Source organism: Anopheles ziemanni, chromosome X, assembly GCF_943734765.1.
Source record: "Anopheles ziemanni chromosome X, idAnoZiCoDA_A2_x.2, whole genome shotgun sequence".
In the NCBI taxonomy this organism is placed as follows: Eukaryota; Metazoa; Arthropoda; class Insecta; order Diptera; family Culicidae; genus Anopheles; species Anopheles ziemanni.
Genome location: NC_080707.1, coordinates 8,061,592 through 8,083,930, shown reverse-complemented (window position 1 = coordinate 8,083,930; position 22,339 = coordinate 8,061,592). Strand labels below are relative to the sequence as shown.

Sequence of the window (22,339 nt, the reverse complement as noted above, 5' to 3'; positions counted from 1 at the left end):
ATATTTGTATGTGTGTGTGTGTGTGTGTGTCATGGGAAACAAGAGGAACACATGCAGCAGAGGGTAAGTTTCTAGCTGCATGTGGGGTTTTGGTGGTGCAGGAAGGGCGTTGTCTGAGTGTTTGCGGTTTTTGGCAGCTGAAGATCGCCTCCGGTGTGTAACGGTAGGTAACGGTAGTGACGGTCCAGGGCCTTCTACCAGCTACTACCAGCTCCTGTCCTCGTTGATGCGAACGGTGATGATCATACGGTGAGCGCGTCAGTAGTGGCGATGCTCCCGCCGTCCGTTGCCGTTGCTACCGAGGATGTTCGGCTCGCGGAAATCGTTCCGGTGGCTGCTCTTGTGATGGTGGTGATGGTGGCGCTTCTTCTCGCCCTTCACGCACACGTCCGACACGACCATCTCGGAGCCGTCCCGCAGGGCCATGCTGTCCCGCCCGTAGTCCCGGCTGCGCGCCGACGACAGGTTCTCGCGTGACCTGTCGGTAAAGAACCTGAGCAGCTGAGTGCCGTCGAGTGCCGAGCGGGGTGGGAGCGCCAAAACAAACCTACCTGTCAAGGTCGCGTGGCCGTCCGCCGGCTTGGTCGAGGTTCTCGCGTGACCGCGACCGGTTGACCGAGGGCGCGTCCATCGTTTCCTTTCGCTTCAGGCCCGAGTGTCCGCTGTGGCTGTGGCTCTTGGAGGCCGACTCGTGCAGGTTCTCCCACGCCTGCCGGTAGTAGCGGTTCAGCCCGTTCCGCGACTCCGAGCTCGAGCTGGAGAAGGACGCGACCGTGTTGCAGTCCGGCGACGCCCGGTGACGGTAGTGCTGGTTTGTGCTCCGATTCCTGCGCGTGCCACGAGTCGGAAGAGAAAAGACGATCAAGACTGGTGTTAAAGACGTACGGTTGAGCTCGCGAGGAAAGTGTGGGGAGTGGCTTTCTGTTTTCTACAAAAGTCAAACACGAGAGGAGAGTAGTGTACTATCTGGCGTGAGCGTGTGGGGTTGAGTCCCCGTCCCTTAGACCGGCCTCAGTCTCCTATCCTGTTCCAGCTGCCTACTAACCACCCGCGCCAACCCTCCCAGAACATCGTGCGACAGTGAGTGCTCCCAGCAGCACGTTGACAGTGTGGACAAGATAGCGATCATGAATGAGCTTGCACCAGAGCAGGGAAAGCGAGAATTGAACTGTCAAAAAGGAGCCCAAGGAGGAGAGAATAGGTGGCATAGCCTCTGAAGAGCACCCGCACACACTGTCATTGACCGGTTATCCGCTTTACGAGCGCAGCAATAGTGTCTTTAGAGGTCCTCCAGATGCAGAGGAGAGAAATCCAAATAAGTGGACAGCAAAGCTCTAGGAGAAATCCTCTACAATTTGACGGCTCTTTTCATACTCGGGGGAAGGTCTAGGAAAACTGGCCATCCAAACAGATGACAGTAGACAAAGCGAGGGAGAGAAAGACAGAGAGAGAGAGAGGTTAGAAGATATATATGAAGAAAGCCTTTCAGGACTCCAACAAGACAGGACAAAGCACACAAAGGCAACCAGAAGCGCAGAGCCAACGCGGGTGCAAGTGAGATCAGGTCTTACAGCTACAATCTACCCACAGAAGAACTAGATCGAACGATCCACAAGGCGACAGGAGGCAAATCACAAAAAGTTCGCAGGAGAAGCTGGATGGAAATCTGTATGGAGAGTGGAAAGCTTTGTTGCTCTTAAGTTTTGCGAAATGGTGATGGTTGGTTGGTGGTTGGTGGTTGGTGGCGGCAGTGATTTGGTTTTTGCTTTTTTACTTTATTTTATTGTGTTTGCTTGCTAGCGGTGGGTATGATGGTGGTGCGCTGGAACAGGATGGAAGCGAGATGCAGTTTGGTGTTTCTAACCAGTTTTTGTTTTCTTTTCTAAGCCTTGGTTTCCTTCCACCTACGCTGGTAGAATAGGGTTTTCTTTAAGCGGCCAAAGAACAAAACGTATTCGAAAGGAAACGTAAAGGAAAAAAGAAAACAAACAAAACAAAACCAAAAGGAAATGAAAGCGAGGCAAAACGGAAACAAAACAAACATAAAGAAAGGATGGAAGGAATAGTGGTAGAGAAGTGGTACACCATAGAGGGAAGCGAGTGAAACGAGAGAAGAACAAAAAAAAAGAAGAAACACAAACAGGTGACAAATAAATGGGCTCTTACATTTTTGTTTGCTTGTTTAACGGTTATGGTATTGTTGGTTGGGCCGTTTTTGTTTTTGGTTGGTTGGTTGGTTGTTTGGTTGGTTGGTTTGTTGGATGGTTGGATGGTACGTTAGTAATTGTAATGTATGTACTGTAATATGCGCGTATCGTTGTATAGGCGCCGCTTTGGCACGGGAATGCCGATCGCTTGCGGTGTTTTGTTTCGATCTGTTTGTTTTAATGCTCTTTTGTTGTCGCTGCAGGTGTGTTACCAACTGGCCTTGTGGTTATGGCACTTTTTGCTGAGCTTGGTTGAGGTTTAGTAGCAAGTGAAGCTAGTATGAAGGTAATACGAGCGATGCTGGTAGTACGATCATAGTGGTAGTAGGAAGAGTAATAGCAATGATAGCAACGGTAGAAGTAGTAGTAATAGTAGTAGTAGTAGTAGTAGTGGTAGTAGTAAGAGGAGGAGGAGTAGTAGTTGTAAAGCATTAGGAGTGGAAGCAGTAGTTATAGCTGACGCTGATGTTTCCTTCATCTCGAGCCGATGTACTAGCGGTTGCTAGAGCCATTTCCACTGGTAGTAGTCGTCATGCGTCGATATTACTTCACTCCATCACCCTGTTGTCACCGAACACACTACCAAACCGAGGTGCTCACAGCTTCCAGATCATCCGATCCCGTTACGTTTGCAGGCGTGTGTGGAAGATCAGGTGGCTTTGGTGCTGGCACCTGGTCCAACTACTACTACCTCCATTTCGCGTCACCGCGTCTGTGTGGTGGTTCGCTTCGCTAAGTACACGGTTGACATCTTGCTCGTCGGATGTTTTTCGTTCGTGTTTTGTTTTGTTTGGTTTTGTAAGGGAAAGAGCACCACTAGCACAACCACAACCACACCATCACCGGCCACTTTTACTCCTTTCGCTTCCTCCTTTTCCGCTTCCGCCTCCTCCGCGACGCCCCCTCCGACTTCGAAAAGAACCTCGTCACTCGTCAAAGGAAGGGGAGGGATATATGGGGGGCAATATAGTGTGAACTCTACGAACTCCTCGTTCCTCCAATGCTTCATACTGTTCGCCATTGTTCGCGGGACGTTTCACTGGTTGGCATATGCAGTAAAACAACAACCTCTATCTCTTTGATCCTCCACTCGATCGAGAATTTGCAAAGGGTTTTGGCAAGGTAAAAGAGGAAGAAGCCAGGAGTCTGATATCTCTGAGCCTGCGCCGCTCAAGTCCTGTTAGAGCTTGTGTGCGGAAGAAGGGGAAGGTTGTCAGATCATCTCCATCTCTCTGCCGTCGCTGTGTAACCGTCGAGAGGGGGATTTAGATGGCGTGTCTGATGCATTATCTACGTATTCTATAAAATGCTGTTAATTGGGTGCGGCATGATACGTCATGTCCTAGCAGTTGACAATTTCGCGGACGTTCCGGATTTCCTTCCTGCGAGTTGCCTTAATGTCTATACTGGTTTCATCTCCCATTTGCAAAGTTAAATAATAGTTAAATAATTCAAATAAATAGCTTAAGTACACACAAAATCGTGCCTGTTTGCTTTTGCCTTTCTTTCTTTCTTTCGTTTTTGAGTCTTTTCGCCTGTTTTTTTCCGCTGAACCCTAACGCAAGGCTTACGAGTAGGAAAAGGTGTTCTTCTTGTGAGCTCTTGCCGTAGTGTAGATGGTATTCATCCTACGCCGAGTTTGGACAAATTAATCGATGTACGTTTTGTTGGGATTGTTTTAGTGTTTGTTTTCAGTTGCGTGTTGGGCATATATTCCCCAAAGGAGTGGATATGTGTGTGTGTGTTTGTGTGTGTATTTGTATGTTTGTGTATGTACGTGTGAATATGTATGTTTCGTTCCGGACAGGGAAGCGGTTCGGCGTCGTGTTGCGTTGAAGACGAGAAGAGAAAGAGAAATAAAATCGTTGGGAAAAAAGATGGTTATTACTGTGTCGGTCGCCATTTAGTATATCTGCGAAGGAATGGGAGTCTCAAGCTGCGTTTTTATGCGCTTGTGTGAGAGCGTGTGTGTGTGTGTAAGTGTTTTGTACAACATTTGCAGCGTCGTTTGACGACGTCTCACTGCGAAGTGTGATTTGTGAGGATGCTAGAGCAAGAAGCTGCCTTAAAGCGCCTTTCGGGGTACGATGTAGAAGCGTTAGTCACACTCAGGATACTGGCGAAACACATCGTTCCTTGGGAACGACTGGTAAAAAAAAACAGAAGTGCTATTTGTTTTTGTATGAGGAGTTCATAACTCGCAATTCGCTACTAAAAAAGTGAATGAAACAGTCTCTCATATATAAAATTTCGTCTCTCATATATCCCCGAATTAGAACCAGCTCTCGTGAATTCCATCTGTCAAAACTTTGATTACTAAACCTCTCAATGGATTTTTGAATCTGATTGAACAATTTTAAAAGCATCATGATGTTCCAATTAGTTTTTGAACTCCTTGATGATTTATAACTCTAACTCTTACTAATGATTTGAATCCCAGAAGAACTTCTTAGTCACAATGAGGACTCATCACTCATCCATGCATATCGTGGTGGAAAGCTAATTAACTAAAGCTTTTTAGGGAAGAATCCTATCTTAAAATTCCGTAATGCACAATATTGTGTCCTTCTATCGAATCCATCTCCTTCAGCAGCTTTTAACCAGCTAGCAACGAGCGTAGAAGCAGGCAAGTGAGTGTGTGTATGTGTGTGTGTGTGTGGTTAATGAAGCGGCATGAAATAACACCAGCTAACCGTTCCTTTCTCTCGTTTAACACAGGTGACGAAAAAGGCTCAAATCGTTTTGTTAGAGTACGTGTGTGTGTGTGTGCGTGTGCGTGTGTGCGTGTATGACTGGTTGTGCATGTGTAGGTATTGTGAGGGGGAGCATGCAAGAAGTTGTATGTCGGCGAGTCGGTAGAAAGGATGGACTTTAAGTCCGGAGTTGTTGGAGTTCGTGAAAAGAAATCGCGCGCGCGCGCGTGTGTGTGTGTGTGTGTGTGGTGTATACGTGTGAGCAACAACATAGACAAGCCATGGGGCGCATGCAACGTCTGGTGAAGAAGAGCGGGTGAGACCCAACGGGTGTCCAGTACACAACCACGCACAACAAACATAGAGAGAGAGAGAGAGAGAGAGAGAGAGAGGGGGGGCAAGGCATGTAGGACAAGGCAGGTCGGTAATCACCTTCGGACGACGATCACGATGGTGGTGATGACGGCGGCCAGGAACACGAACCCACCGAACGCACCGAGCGCCACAATGGCGCCGAGGTTCAGCTTGGCGTTCTTCGACTCCTTTCGGTCGCCGGCGGCGGCTCCCCCGAGCCCCGCTCCCCCGGCACCGCCTGCACCGGCGGCGCCGCCCCCACCCGGCACGAGCCCGTCGGCGCCGGTCACTCCGGCCGCCCCTTCGGACGGGTCGACGGCGAACGGTACGTTCACCTTGGGCGCCTGATCGTACTGGATGTTGACGCTGCCGGCGATCTCGTTGTCCTGCGGGTGGATGTCCAGCGGGTCGTGCGGCTTGGGCGGTGTGCGGCCACGCGTCGTCGACGGCGCGGGCGGCAGAGTGGTGCTGCTGGTGGAGGTCGTGGTCGTGGTCGTCGACGGCGTACCGGCGGCGGGACGGCGCCCTGCGGTCGGACGGTAGGTGTGCGGGGGCAGTGGGGACGGTGGCGTGACACTCACCGGGCTGGTGGTGGTGGGGCTGGGGGAGGCCGGCAGCTTCGGCCGCTGGCCGTCCGAGGCGCCGTTCGGCAGGACGACGACGGAGGGCTGCAGCGGGCGGTAGGGCGGACGGGCCGCCTCTTCGCGCACACTTCCGGGACGCACTTCTGGAGGTGGAGGTGGAAGAGAGTAGTCTTCGTTAGTGCCGATGAAGTAGCCCTCGAGGCTGTCAAAGTCTTCGTCAAAGGTCGGAACGTTCGCGTCATCGTCGTCGTCGTGGTTGTTGTTGAGGTTAGGGTTGCGGTGATCGGTCGCGGCGTTCTCGTCCCCGTCGTCGTCGTCGTCGTCGTAGAGGTTATGTTCGCGGTAGTACAAGTCGTCGGCGTCGATCCGCGTCGGGCGGAAGTAACCCGTCTCCCCGTCCGTACCGTCATCGATCTCGATGCTGCTGATGGGCGACTCGGAGGGCACCTGAGCCTGGCCGCTGCCGGTCGTGCTGAAGCTGAGGATAGGGCGCACCGTGGTCGGGGGCCGGGCGGTGGTTGCGGTCGTTGCCGTCACACCTGGCGCCGGACGACGCCCTCCAGCGGTTGGTGCGGGTCGTCGTGACGCGGCGGACGTGGTCTGCGGGACCAGCGTCGTGCTGGCGGGAGCGAGGGTGGGACGCACGGTGACAGGGCCGGGCGCGGCCGGGTCCGGTATGCATTTGGGCAGCGTGTGGCTCCACTGGCCGGTCGCGGTGCACAGTAGCTCCGGCTCGCCGTCCGGCACGAAGCCACGGTTGCAGAGTACCTCCGCCCGAGAGCCGTACACCGTCTGGTTGGGCGCGACGATGACTCCGTTGGCGAACAGCGTCGGCAGTGGGTCACACTCGATGAGCTCGCAGCGCGGCGGCGGACCGTTCCAGCGCTCGTCGATGTCGCAGGTCAGCACAGCGCGGCCCACCATCTCGTAGCCCTCGGCGCACCGGTACATCACCGTGCTGAGATAGCCGACGGTTCCGTTGATCAGATCGTAGTACCCGTGCGGGATCGATGCCGGCAAACCACACTCGATGTCTATCAGCGTCAATGAGAACAAGTGCACAAGAGTTAGTTGTACTGTCGTACTGTATGAATCTTCAGGCGAGAATCATTCATCGACGATCTATTCTGATTGAATCTCATGAATCTTTAGGGATTCGTATCTCAAAAGCGTCGATGAATCTTTGGAAACCCTAATCCAGGAGGCTATTAATCATGTATGTATTAATCTTTGGTACTCATGAATCTCTCTTTGAAAGATTCATGAATCTCAAAAACGAAGCAAAGCGATTCATGAACCTGATTCGGAATTACTCAACTCTAGTGAGTTGACATCAACGGTCTAACGGTCCGGGGAGCTGATACGCAATAGCAGCGGTCCCTGCCTTCTGCTCATCTCGTTGAGTTCTGAACCACCTCCCTACAACAAGTTAGTGGCTCACCAAACACGTTCGTTAATGTGACTTGCTAAATCCAGTAGCTTAGTCATTTCACCAAAGATTCGGAGTCATCTGAGACATAAAATGTCATAAGTCGTCTGAGTAGGTGAGTTTGCAATTCAGTACTTTGTTGAAATACCAGTACTTCACCTTAGGATCTCTATTGTAGTCTCGTAGTCCAGAGAAATCATCCAAGTAACATAAAGTGGGTCTAACAATGATCTCAATGCTATATCGCTAAATCTCACCTCAAAAGTAAAAATAAATGCTGTGATAAAACAGTTTTAGGAGTAAACCTACAAAACGTTGTTAGAAAACTATTTAAAGGCTGAAAATAGCCTTAACGTGAGAGATTAACCCAACCTGTTGATATCGGCACTGAGATGGGAGAAATGGGACTTACACTTGCACACCGGTGGGAACTCGTTGTAGAAGCCGGTCTCTAGGCAGGTGCGCTGCTGCGGTCCCACCAGCAGATGGCCCTCGTCGCAGCTGTACACGACTACAGCGCCCACGTCGAAGCCCTTCGGGGCCACCATGGTCGAGTTGGGTGGCTGTTCCGGTCGTCCGCATGCCTTTGGCTCTGGAAATGGAAGGACGGACGCGGAAGAGGGTATGGTATATCGTGCAGAAGCAGTGAGTATGGGCAAGTGGCGACTTACGATGCTGGCAGATGAAGTTGAGCGGCGTGTTGCAGTTGGTGTCACTCCACAGCCATCCCTTGGAGCCGTCGTAGCGCGCGCAGTCCTCGTCGCCGCCGGGCAGGTTCCAGAACGACACCGACACCTCCTCGCCGCCGATCCACTTCCAGGTGTTGCGGTCCTGCGCGTCCCGCACCGCTCCCATCCAGTACTGCGACGAGGTGTCGCTCCGGTGGCGCCTCCACAGCTCCCAGCTGATGAAGCCCTGCAGGGCCGGGTTGCTCTCGTTGATGAGGGTGCCTCCGCGCGCTCGGCAGAAGGCGAGTGCGTTCGGCAGGGTAGCCGGCTGTCGGCTGTAGAAGATGTAGCACTTGCCGTTGTATGAGGCGGACGCACCGGGCGGCTGGTCGCGGAAGGCCGGGCATCGCTCAATCGGAAGTGCCTGGTCGGTGTAGACGAAAGCCTCGCAGATGGACAGCTGGCTCGGGGCGCTGGTTTCCAGGTGCACCGAGACGAACGCACCCGGCATCGGCGGGTTGCAGGGCAGGAAGAGCGGCTGGCCCTCCTCGAGTGTGCCGGTGAACCGATTGCATACCGGGTTCGTCCCCAGATCCGGCCTGTTGTTACCCACGCGCACCACTATGGTCGCCGGTTTTCCATTGCCTGCAGGGAACACCGGATCGAGATGTTGAAGTCTACCCAGGCACTGAGTGCGGAGATACTGCCAGGAGTTCACTTACCACAGCAGGACTTGCCAAAGTCCAGGCGCACCAGCTGCACCATGTAGGGCTCGAGCAGGTTCACGTACCACCAGGGCACACGCTCCGGTTTGGTCAGCGAGCAGGTGTCCGGGGAGAAGAACGCCGACGTTGAGCCGTCGATCGCCTTCTGCGGGATACCCGAGCCTTCGGTCGAGATCTGCATCGGTGCCTTGCCGGCTGCAACGTTCAACACTGCAACGGGAGAAAGAGCACGAACGTTAGAAGAGAGGTCACTGGAAAATTACTAGTTGAACTCCTGATTCCAGCAAGTCCTCAGACATTCAGCGACATGCATGATTCAGAATTGACACGCGGAGGAGCCCGGAACTCTTACTGTTACTGTCCGTGAGGCAAGAACTCGTGATTCCAGGAAGTCCTCAGACATTTACAACTGCATGTTTCAGAATTGACACGCGGAGGAGCCCTGAACTCTTACTGTTACTGTCCGTGAGGCAAGAACTCGTGATTCCAGCAAGTCCTCAGACATTCAGAGACATGCATGTGTCAGAATTGACACGCGGAGGACCCCTGAACTCTTACTGTTACTGTCCATGAGGCAAGAACTCGTGATTCCAGCAAGTTCTCCGACATTTACAACTGCATGTTTCAGAATTGACACGCGGAGGACCCCTGAACTCTTACTGTTCATGAGGCAAGAACTTCTGATTCCCGAAAGTCCTCAGACATTCGGAGACATGCATGTTTCAGAATTGACTCAGACGAACCCTGAACTCTTACTGTTACTGTCCGTGAGACAAGAGCTTCTGATTCCCGAAAGTCCTCAGACATTCAGAGACATGCATGTTTCAGAATTGACACCCTGAAAACCCGTGACCTCTTCAATCGTCCGAGCAATCAGTATGTACTGTTAAGTCCGTTAGCGAGTGTTCAGGGCACAATTATCCTCTTGGTAGCCAACCCATAACGGCATTCCTGGCCGTAACCAATCGCTAAGTACTTTGTCCACCGATCGGGGTCAAACCCTTATCCACTATCATCCGGACAGGATTGGGGCCCGCAACCCTCCACGATAACGGGACGCCCTCCCTCTCTCTTTTTCTTGCCCTTTGCTCCAAAAACTCCCTTTGACCCGCTTCCCGGCCATTCCAAAAAAAAGATCCGTTCCTTAATCCACTTCTCGGCGCACTTTCATTCGCCCCGAAAACAAACATGAAACTCACGCTCGGAAGCGCAATAGTTAGTAGGTCGGATAAGGCGGACGCCATCTAGCATCGAGCAGCAGCGGACCCGCGGAGTAACAGATACGTTACGCTGGATAACAAATATGATCCGCGGGGATAATGGCTGCTATCCACAGCAGCAACAACAAAGTCAATTCCTAATCGCGCGTTGATTGAACGGTGCTTGATGACCATTCAATTCCGCCGCCGCCTCCTCGAGAGGGTCGGTACCGGTTTACGCGCACGCTGTCTATATCCCACGGCTCCGTGGTATGTTGTGGCCTACTAATGGCGGTGTTTCCCCCTTTTTTGGTTGGTGCAGGTGTGGTGGTCCATCTGAAGTGCTGAAGGGGTTCTCCGGAAAACCTAACCTCCAACAAGTTGAAAGGTTTTGCTCGGATGAGTGTCTAGAGGTCCGGTGGCCAGAGCTCCATTAATCATCCCTCCATCGGAAACCCGCCCATTATCACGATGTCTCGCGGTGATGAACGTTACCCAAAATAAGAGCCAGCCCTGGGTGGTTACCTTATCAAAAGGAGGACTCTTGAGGTTTTAGTTTTTTATTTCGTTTCGTGCCGTGTTTGGTATGTTTCCACTTGATCCACCGACGGGGTAGATCCATTCCCCCCACCTCCCTTTCCCACCTAACGGTGGTTGATACGCCCGGGGGGAAACTTGGGAAAAATCGAACCTGCGAAGATCGGCGATCGGAAGGTGCGATGCTCTATTAGCGAACCGAACACCTTGTTTCGGCTTTCTTTACCTTGCGCTTCTTCCCCCCCCCCCCCCCCCCCCCCGTTTTCTTTCTGCTTCATTGACCACAAGCGGGTTGAAGAAGGTGAGTAAGCTGTTATGTTGTGTTTTTGTGTGTGGCTTTTATCGAGAATTTTCCCCTCTGCCACCATCCCTTCCCCCCCCCCCCCCCCGCGCCGGCATCTGCACTCACGTACCATCTGCTTCGGTCATTACCGTGTGCCACTTGGCAATTTCTCTCCAATCCCGGCTGATTCTGGCTGGAGCTGGCTAATTTCTAACTTATATCGGTGGTTATTCCCCCCTCCCCCACCCACCCCGTCCCTTTCCGCCACTCCCGCGGGCGTAATTGGCCCCGAGGGGCGAGCTGAGTAGAGTGTGGCGCACAGTGGTACGAAGTGGGCGGACAACAAACGGCAAAAGTATTTATTCACTTCACTGAGGCACAAGTAAATTAATAAAAGTAATACAACTGTTTATTTATTCAACGTATTAGTCTACAGCTTAACTACTTGCCATTAAAAGTGATATATGAAAAATCTGTTTCCTATTGGCATTCCGTTTTCTGTTCTAACTTACACGAAGCTAAATGTCACCCAAAAATGTCACCCAAAAGTGGGTGACAGCAAAATTCAGTTCTAAAAAGGGTTTGATCCATAAATAAATGAAAATGTAACATAAAAATTATAGTAATATTTTATATCACTTCTTGGAGAAGCTAACTTTTTGCTCAGCCGTCAAAAATCGTTGGTTTAATAAAATTTTATGAGCAAATTAAATGAAAAAAGATTGTTCTAAAAAGTGTGCTAAAAAAAAACGCTTGGCAGTCAACGTGTTAAAAGTTATATATGAAAAATCTGTTTCCTATTGGCATTCAGTTTTCTGTTCTAACTTACACGAAGCTAAATGTCACCCAAAAGTGGGTGACAGCAAAATTCAGTTCTAAGATGTTTTTGATCCATAAATAAATGAAAAAGCAACATATAAATTATAGTAATATTTTATATCAATTCTTGGAGAACCTAACTTTTTGCTCAGCCGTCAAAAATCGTTGGTTTAATAAATGTTGTAAAAAACTTATATTAAAAAAGATTGTACTAAAAAAGTGTACTAAAAACGCTTGGCAGTTAACGTGTTAATTGTTTTATAATCGTTGTTTATTGTTTATTAGGTCCATCGGACATTGTTTGTCTACACGAACACTTATGAAGTATATTACAAAATTAGGAAAAACGCAAACGCAGAGAGTCACGAAAAGAGGCTTGGGACATGTTTAAAGCTAAACAAATCTGAGTACTCATACTCAATTCATTTTGAGAATGAAAATCAAGGGTATTTTCCAAGTCGTAATCCAGCGGAAAGCTAGATTCTGCGAAAAGACCACTGAACTACCAACAAGAACATTTATTTTGAGTTCCTATTTTCCGAATGAAATGTCCACCCACTGATCCCACCGTGCGGCATACCCTTTGCGGTGCGGGAAATGCAACAAACAAAAACAAAACGGAACGAAGGAAAAAAAAACACCCTGACGTGGCCGTGATCAGCATACGATAGTAATATAATAATTTATTAAAAAACACCTCACAAACGGAATAAATCTTTCTTTCGGTGGAATGCCGGAAGGCGGGAGCGTGCGGGGCCGGTGTGGTGTGGTGAGGGGGAGAAACATAACGGAAGCGGGCAACACCTAGCCCGCGGCACATGAACGGGATGATGAACAGTTCGTGGTCGGGCAATATCTGTTTTTCTGTTGTTGTGTTTTCATGTACTTTACTTTCCTGCCTTTGCCTCCCATGTGGGTCTGTGTGTGTATGTGTGTGTATGTGTGTGTGGCTAAGTGTGTTTCCCTCGATGTCCGTATCTTTTTAACGGGGATTCGCTCCATATAGTCCGGCACCACGGCGCTCCTCTAAACGGGGCATCAGGCGGGCAAAATTCAGTTATTTTCGACGGTTTGATTGTTTCCCGCGGCCGGATCGAAGCGATGCTGGCCGGCAGAGATAAGCTAATTAAATGTACGGTGCTTGGAGGTAAGTTCCCCGGCAACACAAGTGACACATTGTCGACGTACCGAAAGGCAGACGCGCCGGTTTGAAATTGGCGATAAATTACCGTAGAGTCGATGACGCCCGAAACCAAAACGGTCGAGTATTTCCCGGCCGGATGCGTTCCCGGGCCGAGCCATCGTTCGGAAAGGGCCCTCCGAGGGGCCGGCGAGTGTCACGGCATTCCGGTGTTTCGGGCCGGTCGATGGGGTCCGTGAAATCGAACCCTGGTACGCCTAATCTTGGCTCAATCGACCAAAACAACTCCATATCGAACGCTGTACGACGAAAATAAATCTATCCGTCAAGGTGGAGTTGTGCAACGTTGATGGAGTTATGTAAATTTTACATAATACAATACGTACTCTAAACCTAACCCACTCTTAGTATTCCTATCCCTGCTCTAAAATAGTTGACTGCCATGTCACCCGAAAGTGAGTAACAGCAGCAATAAGTTCTAAAAAGTTTTCGACGCGTAAATAAATGAAAATTCAACATAAAAACTACAGTAATATTAAAAACAAATACTTCAGGAAGTTAAGTCTTCGCTTGGTCTTCGAAAACCGTAGGTTTGACAAATGTTATAAACAAATTTTATTTAAAAAAATTGTACTAAAAGAATGTACTAAAAACGTTTTGCAGTCAACGGTAAGCTTTAGTTGACCGGCGTCTTGATCACATTCGGATTAGATTCTCTTCACTTCCTCAATATTGTTTTGGATGAAAAAACCGTATTTATAAGAAATTCTCTAGTGGAAGTCCAACAAAAAATGTTAAACGTGTTAAAACCATAAACATTTCAAAAAAATATTATCTCCAACTAATCAGCTCTCAATTGTACTTAGTTCTCCAGTAGTGTTCTCCTCCCAACTTCTCTGCTGTTCTTGCACTTTTGCAAACTTTTAAATGAGCTAGACAATATCACAGCAATATTTTGTAATGCATGCAGTTTCTTTGGTTCGAAAGCAAACATTTATTGTCATACAAAAAAAAAGATCCCAAGGGAGTTGTAATGCAGAACTACGTAAGCTACGTGAAATATGTAGCTAAACTTTTTTTGCTTAATTTTTCCAATATAATAATACACTGTTTTAAAACATATATATATAAATATTCTTGTGAGCTAACTATTGGTATACATTTCAAATAAATCAACACATTGATTAATTAATTTGTTCTGCTTCATAATTTAAGCCGGTGGTAGTTATTGGGAGACTTTGCAATCAGTTGTCTTTTTTTTTTCTTACTAGTTTCTTTCTACTGCATGCGTGTATGGGATATCATTTGCTTAACAATAGTTTTCAACGGCTTCGATATAAATATACTTTTTTATAAATTGCTTTTGGTGATTAATTGGATCACATCTACAATTTACCATTTTGTTTAGTAGGACGCGAGCAGTTTTTTGTCGTAATTATTAATGCAGATGCGCTCTACTGTGAAAACTTTTTTAGAAAACTATCAGACAAACTAACTGCAATAATGGTGGCGAATGTAAGCGTTTTAAAATAAGAACTCGAATATATTACAATTTTCAAAATTTTGTACGAAATCTGTCCAGCCCCTTTAACACGTTGACTGCCAAGCGTTTTTAGCACACTTTTTTAGAACAATCTTTTATAATATAATTTGTTTATAACATTTATTAAACCAGCGATTTTTGAAGGCTAAGCAAAAGCTTAGCTTCCCAAAGAATTGATTTTAAATATTACTCTAATTTTTTTTAAATGCATTTTCATTTATTAATGGGTCAAAAACTTTTTAGAACTGAGTTTTGCTGTCACCCACTGTTGGGTGACATGGCAGTCAACGTGTTAATTGTCGGACGATCGAGATTGAGTTCGTTTTTATTTTTTTTGGAATGCTTCAAATGGAAAACGTTCGATTGAATATGGAATGAAGGAAACTTAGGCTGTCTGAAATGCGCACGGACAAGTTTTCCTGGTTCGTCATCATTATTCCGGCTGCAGGAAAAGCTCTCACTCTCCTCTCCCCCCCCCCCCCCCCTCGACCGGAAGGCGGAAGGAATGGAAAAGGCAACCGTCACCGAGAGACGCGCACAGGCTTACGCGGCCGGACGCGCGAATGCTCCAGTTTAGGAGGAACTAATTAGCGCAGCGCACTTTCACCCACCACCACCACCAGGAGGGAGGGAAGGGGGGAACAGGAGGGGGGGTTGCATCTAGCGAACGGTGCGCACTTTATGCTTCGCTCGCTTTATGACGTCGGGCGTGCGGTTCCGCGCGAGCGCCTTCCCGTTTTTCCACCGCGCAGCGCGATGATTCCCGTTAAGCGACGAACCCGGGCAAGTGTGTGCACGAATCAGGGCAAATCGAATCGAAGCCAGAGTGCTTTTCCTTTCCCCCCTCCGTCTCTTTCTCGCACATTACGCTTTACGTCACGGCCGAGGCGATGGAAAAACAGTTCGATCTAAATGAAATTTAATTTTTAATTTAATTGCCGTTGCGTTGCTGGCCGTGGTTCGATTTTTCCTTCCCTAGCCGAGGTTTACAGGTTTCCCGCACCGCACCGAACACTTCCACGTGTTCCTGCGTAGTGCTTCCGCCACCGGGAGGGCGCGCGCACACACAATGAAGGTTTGTTAATGCATCCGCATTGCTCGCAGTGTATATTGTTTTATTCGCCTTCCCGTTGCTCGAATGACGTAAGCCGCCACTGCACCATACGTGCTACACACCCACTACACACCCACACAAACATACGCGGAAATAATGCGCCTTTCGGGCAGTGCAATACCGATCGGTTGCCAAAACGAAAGACTTGGGCGCTTTCGAGAAAAAAAGCGACGAACCCTCCCCATTTCGCAGCGAACAAATATGAGCCAATTTTTTTTTTGTTTTTTTTTGGTGGCAAACAAGCAAAACGAGACTGTAATGTGAATCCGCCACTGTGCCGCTTTCTTCTTCCCTACCCTGCCACCCGCCATCCACTTGTAGTCAGTCTAACACCATCGCCAAAATTGAGGTTGGCCCCCGCGCCGATCGGTGGTTATTTGTTTCACTCCTCCCTCTTCTCCCCCCTCCCCCACAACCCTCCTGCATCACTCGTCTGTGCGTACGGGGGATGATGCATATTTATCGCTCACCCCAAATTGGAAGTGAGGTTCAAGCACTTGACCGGTTTTTGGGATATGCACACAAACACACACACACACATCAGCCGAAACGCACCGACCCGGGGGTAACGGGATATAGGTTATGGTTGGCGTTCTTTTTTTCTTCTTTTTTTTTTGTTGGTTTGTTGTCTTTCGGGGAAAGTTTAGCAATTCCGATTTTTTTTTGCTGTTGACACGTGAACGCCGATGTCACTTTTTGGGAGAGTTGGTGGAGAAAAAATGGAAAGTGTTTGTACAGCCCTTTTTTATTGCTTGCCTCCCACCTGTAGGAGGATGCTATGGAAACATTTACGAAGAGGATTGAACGAAAGTCGTTTGTTCTGCTTTCTGATTCAATAATCATTCATTAAAAGATGTTAAGATTCATCACTGCCAAAGATTTTTAAATCCATTCGAAACAATTGTGGATGAAAGATGCATGTCTATAACTGTCATCGAAAGACATTGCGAGTTAGAGATAAATTAGAGTCGCCAAAGGTGGAGGAATCATAAAGCCGCTCGGATTTCACTCAATTGAAATTCTGCGCTAAACGGTAAGGGTATGAATGAATCGGCTAATCGCACGTTCACGATCTGTGCGTGGCGCTGTAACGCACACACACACACCTTTCAGCCGCGTGACACTTTCCATCGAGCCTGGACGCCTTCGAGAAACCAAAACAAAAACGAACGATAAAGAAGAAAAAAAGGCAGGACCTTATCGTGCACCTTACTGTGTGAGTGCGGTGCGTCGTAGCGATTTCTGCCTGACGCTTTCTCCGGACTCTACATTCCATTCGTGATGATCATCATCTTCGCCCGGTCCCGCGGTCCGTGTTGCCAGCTTCCCCCCGGTGCCGCCGAGGGGGATTGAAAGCTTATTGGCATCGCGTTGAAGTTCATCAGCCCAAGACACCCCAGCGTGCGCGAGGGGAACCGAATGGGAGAAACGAGAGCGGAATAGAGAAAGTGGCCGTCTTTTTTACCATTCACCCTCGGGTTCGTCGCTTGCTCCCCTTGCGAAGTGGAAGCGGTGCCCGCCCGTTTACGATTGGACATTTCCTACGCGTTGATAGTGAGCTAGCAAATTTTCACCAACCGACCTTTTACCGACGCATCAACTTGCCGAAACGATGCCGAATAAGATGAGTTAATGTGTTTTGCTTGCTCTGATAACTCCCATTTGCTACATTATCGATTCTATTGAGCGCATATTGAGCACCCAATTTGTACTAACGTAGCTGTAATGTCCGTTAGAAGAAACAAGTTTACCTTTTTCGGTCACCAAGAGAAGCTTTCAACATGATTATAATGAAATTAATTTTCAAAACAACTCTAATTCATTTGTGAACTACTTGCAAACACTTTTTGGCGAAACGAAAAGTCCGTTTTAGATTCGAGGCAGAGTCAAAGCAATAAGTTTTACCAATGAGCACTTATTTTCATCTTACTAGATGGTTAAACGGAACTACATTACCTTAATCAGGAAACAAGTACACAAGAAATGAGAAAAAAATATTAAAATTCAGAAAGAATGTTTTCCAAATTTTCTAATGCAGGAGTTTCGAAAAAAAACACAAGACAAAAATAAAAACATACGTTGTAACAACAAAAAACTAACACTGGAAATCTAATTCACAGTTCTCAGGTAAACGTAAACTTAGATTTGTGTTTCTTATGAGCACGTTCGTATTTGCTTTCTAGAACTTTTCTATTTGAAAAAAGAAATGTTCGTTTTTTGTTTGAAAAATGTTACAACTTGTAAAACAACCAAGTATCAAAACAGTAAAGAGTCAAAAGAATGCCAAAATATGTCAACAGCAGCAGACAAATTAACCACTCCCACGTATTCGAATACATTTCCAATGCTCTCGATTCCATAAACATCAAACTTCATGTCAAGAATGTTTCTGTTTTGTTCTGATAAACATGTTTCCTGTAGAAATTACCAATTTAACGTGGATTTTTATTTCACTAGAGTAGTTTTTTTTAATTTAACACAGGAACTACCGTACGGTATTATGCCGTGTTTTTTTTAACAAATCAAAATCAATGAGAATTCGATAAAAGTTTCTTTTATGAGTTGCAAAATTGAATGTTAGCATGAGGTTCATAAAGCAAACATCAAAAACCGATAAAAACATAAATGAAAAACACCAGTGATTCTGGGTGTTTTTGTGTTCAGTTTTTACTTCATTTTTCGAAAATGCAGTTCGAAAAAGTATCGTAGAGAAATATATTTTAAATTTCTTTTTGTTTTCTCTGTTTATATCAACGCTAGCTAGCGTAACTATAACCTAATTGAAGGTGCTTGGAAGAAATCCTTCGCATTTGTCTTATTTATAAATTCTTAAAGGGCTGTCTGATTAATCGAAGAATGTTTTGAAGAGTACGGGGGAGGACAAAAAGAGTTTAAAAAGTCACGTGTTCAAGGTTGAGAGGTCGAGGGTACTCACCGCAGAAAGGAATGCCCTCCGGGATCCACTGGCCGTCCATGCAGACGCGCCGGGAGGGGCCGAGCAGCTCGAAGCCCCGCTCGCAGTAGTACGTGCAGACGGTGTTGTTGGAGAGTGCGTCGTCGCTGAAGATGACGCTGCCGTGGGCCGGCGCGCCCGGGAACTGGCAACCGCCGGCGGATGGCCGGCCGACCGACGTTGTGCCGGGAGCCGCCACCAGGCTGGCCGGGGTCGGGTTTTCATCTGTTTGGAAAAAAAAGGGGAAGAACTTAGAAACTGAGCTGCAATGCTTTACCGGAAGCTGGTATGTTGTCACCACCACCGCCTTCGTTGCCGGGTGGGGGAAGGGTGGAGGTGGAAGAACATCGAGAGCGCGCTCACCGATGACCTACATACATCCTCTCCGATCCTCCTGTTTACACTTTTTTTCCCATATTTCGAATCAGGTGGAATTCCAATCGAACGCTCGGTAAAAGAGATGGAAAAAAACACGTGGAAAACATAAACCCCGAAGACCTGTTCCGACGAAGACGAGCCAACGATGGCGGACTACTCCATAATCATCGCGCTGGAAGTGGAGCTGCCTGTTTTGTTCGTGTGTGTGTTTCTTTTTTTTGCATTTTATATTCTGAAGCGTGTTGTTTGGTATTTATTGCCTTTTTCTCACTCTTCGTGCAGAATTTTTTACGGAACTCCCATTCAGGGAGAGGTGGTGGGAGGGAGGATTGAACATTAACCATCTGTTGCACACTTTACCCCACTTTTCTCCCACTTTCTCCACCGCATCCCACCGAACATCGCATCGAAGAACATTCTTGTTTTGTTTTGCGGAAAAACACGGACAGGAGGAAAGCTTTTTCTCCGAGCCGTGGGAAAGCGACCGAACCCAGGCAGCAGATGGTTATGGGGTTTCGGGTGTCGTTTTAATAATTTTTCCTTCCACTAACACACACACACACACATAAAAAAGCACACATTACACAAGCGTTCCGTTCCGATCGAATGATGGCCATCAAATGGGCGTCCTTTGGTAATTAATCACACGCGATTCATGACCACTCGATCGGTTCATGGACCCCTCCCCTCCCCCCCCCCCCCCCCCCCCCCCTCGGCGCACTTGACATGCCGAAGAAATTTCCACCAGCAAGGGTTTCCACCCCGAAAATCTAAACCCGATAACGAGTAAATAAACATAATAAACGTCTGTTTGTGTAAACGGTCCATGGACGGACGGCGGAAGGAATTGGAGAGGAGGAGAGAATAGGAGAGCGTAACGGAGAAACCGGCGGATCAGGAAGCGGCGTATTGTTGACCCCAATTTAAGCGGCATGTGTGCGTGTGAGTAGACCGCACTTCCAAAAGTTGAAAAAGAAGTGGGCAACGGTTAATTCCTTCGCGTCTTCCAGAGAGGTAAAAAAGGGATGGGGGGGGTGGAGAGATGGTGTAAGGGGCGTTGAAGCGCATCCACTCATATAAAGGGTGTTCATTAATTACAATTTCATTGGAATTATTTGATAATGACCTTAAATGGTGGAGCGTAACCCTTCAAGCAAAACTGTATTGTGTTTGTGGATGTCAATTCCTGGATATCGTCCTTTCCTCTACAAGGTTGGACTCCGGTCAATGCCCAATAATCGGTAGGTAAAGTGCCAACATCCATTTCTACAGCGGCAAAGCTGTCGAAACAAATTTCTACGGCCCGCTGTCAAAAAAACTCGCGCATGTAAACACCGCAAAAAATATTGCGTTTGACAGCTCGTGCACAACATGAAGCGTAAAGTAGTTTCTCCGCCCGATCAGATAGTGCACTGAATTAGATCGTTCGATGGTTTCCGGTTCTGGTGTCCGATTGTATGTTGTTGAAACTGACGTTTTAACAACTTACATTCATCGTTCCTTACTTGGACAAATCTCTATCATCACATCGCAACACGGATTACAGCTAAACGGAAGGATTTGATACCTCTAATCTCCTCTTATTGATCAGTACTTATTGATCGACATTCGTGCAATCTGACAGCGTGTTTTTTATTTCATGAGTGTTGGGTTAAAGTTCATTACGTCAGAGCGTTCATTGCGTCAGATTGTTTTGGATTCGAGCGTCATTTGGTTTCTTTAAGTGTCAACTATCACGGACTAGTTTGAGATCGGCTGTGGGACGAGTTTAAGCCCGAAAGGTCCCGGTTGGTTGGGATACGGTGTGTCGAAGACTGTCACCCATCTTTTAGATGTTGTTGTCCCGGAAAAGTCAGGTTGTTAAAGGGTGTTTTACAAAAGCGTCGTGTACATCCGATGCCACTTATAGTTTGGACGAGAGAAGGGTGTCTCCACCTAACGGATGCATATGTTCGGGCCCATATGCTTATGGTGCAGCATAATGCTTGCGAAACGAAGAGTGCAAGCTTCGTGGTTCGCTGCAGCTCGCAACATATTGCGACAATAGCATACACTTGTGCTGACTCATGCCGCTCTCCATCTTGCCGTGCTGTCCTCCGTGTCTCATGCAAGAAGAATGTTCCTTCATGCACACACACACACACACACAAACGCGCCCTAATAATGCTTTTGTTGTTTCCCTCTCCGTTTCCCACTGTTTTGTCCGCCCCTTTTTTCAACTGTTGAACGTCAGACGAACCCCGGCTCGCGGTGGTTGTTTTGTCATTGCGAGTGAAGCGAGTGAAAGTTACCAACAAACCCCTGTGCCCCCCCCCCATCCCCTCCTCGCCCGACAAAGGGAAGAAGAAACGAAGACACCGCGAACCGTTGGCGAAACGACCCGGAGAGTCGAAGAGGAAAGGTCTTCCGAGACAGCACCAGAAGCGCAGGGTGGAGTGTGTATGTGGAGTGCCGGTGAGCAGAAGTGAGAGTGACGGTGGCATAGAGTACACAATCTTGCGACTTCTTCGTCTTCACAATTTCTGCTTCTTCCTCTGCTTTCCACGATCTCGGCGAACAATGGAGGAAAAGTGTTTCGTATCGTTTCGGTCGCCAGCAGATGGAATGTTGTTGTTGGTGGGCGGTGGGGGGGGGGAAGGGAGGAAAACTAAAACGCCCCCAGGAAACCACCACCCACTCGCCGAACCCTCCAACCGTGCGGGGAACAAAAGGGCAAAAAGTCACACGGTCGAAAGCGAGAGTGCAAACCGAGGGTAGTTCGAAGATTGGATGGGGAGGGGCCTTGTGGGCTCCCCTCCCTCCCCCTACCTTTGCCATAGGTCATTGGGGAATGGGGCACAGAACTTGCGTGCGGTGAGGTCGCGAAACAAAACAAAACTGGCGAAACAACGAAGCGAGAAGAGAGGAACGGCAACATGAATAAAACACCACACGAGAAAGTAGGGAAAGCACCGCAAGGAGTGCGCACTTGGCCGGGGTTGAGATTGTTGATCGTTTCCCGCTTCCCGGTTGCCCCACCATGCCCCTTTCTGCACGTCTCCCGTTCGTGGGGCGAAGGATGGAACCGGATGCAAAGAAAACCGGCCGCACCGGAGCAAAATGTTTGGTTCTTAGGGATTCGCCAAAAAGAGAATAAGAGAAAGAGAGAGAGACGGAGGAAGAAGGAATTGCAACGGTTGACGCAATTCTCAATCGTTTCCACCAAGCAATCTGTTGAGTGAACTTAAACAAAATAAATCAACCAGTGGAAAAAAATTATACTAAACAACAGACTAGTAGAAAATAAACAGAACAAACGCAAACGATTTTCAAACATAATTTCAAACACCTTGTAACGCACCAGAACATATCAATCAACAAGTAAATCCAAAACTATAAGAGTATTACATTTTTCCCAACGAACGATTGATTTATTCATTTTCCAGTAGGACGGTAACCGATTTTGAGTACGTCTTTTTTTAAACGTGTTATTGAGTGTGACTTCATTTTCAAAACGGGTTAGAGGTTAGAAGAGGGAAACTTAAACAAGAAGTTCGCAAAACAAGTCAACAAAATTGAAAAAAAAAAGAAAAATTATAAACAAATGAAACGATAACTGGGTGGATTTTTGACAATCGAATACAATAAAACTATGATACGTTAAAATTAGAGCAAAGTGGTCATGCTTTTTCGCGTAGCTTTTAGTAAATTTACAGAGCGAGCGTTTGAAACG

The 22,339-nt window shown here is 47.8% G+C and overlaps 1 protein-coding gene across 1 annotated transcript; it reads right to left on the bottom strand.

Annotated features, from left to right (window-relative positions):
- Positions 1-258: 258 nt before the first annotated feature.
- On the bottom strand, positions 259-20,707 carry LOC131290698 (uncharacterized). Its single transcript, XM_058319862.1, has 8 exons — positions 20,680-20,707; positions 18,232-18,474; positions 8,658-8,870; positions 7,939-8,580; positions 7,680-7,859; positions 5,333-6,872; positions 552-827; positions 259-478 (listed from the first exon to the last, which is right to left on the bottom strand). Exons 1-8 carry the CDS (start codon positions 20,705-20,707, stop codon positions 259-261), a joined length of 3,342 nt encoding a protein of 1,113 aa, XP_058175845.1.
- Positions 20,708-22,339: the final 1,632 nt, after the last annotated feature.

What these genes read in the sequence shown, in the direction of transcription:
- LOC131290698 (XM_058319862.1), bottom strand. Translation starts at nt 20,707, where the DNA reads ATGGAGAGCGGCATGAGTCAGCACAAGT. An exon ending in CTTTGGCAAGTCCTGCTGTG is followed by an intron (nt 8,581 to 8,657) that starts GTAAGTGAACTC and finishes TGTTCCCTGCAG; the next exon opens with GCAATGGAAAACCGGCGACC. An exon ending in ATCGTGATCGTCGTCCGAAG is followed by an intron (nt 828 to 5,332) that starts GTGATTACCGAC and finishes TGGCACGCGCAG; the next exon opens with GAATCGGAGCACAAACCAGC.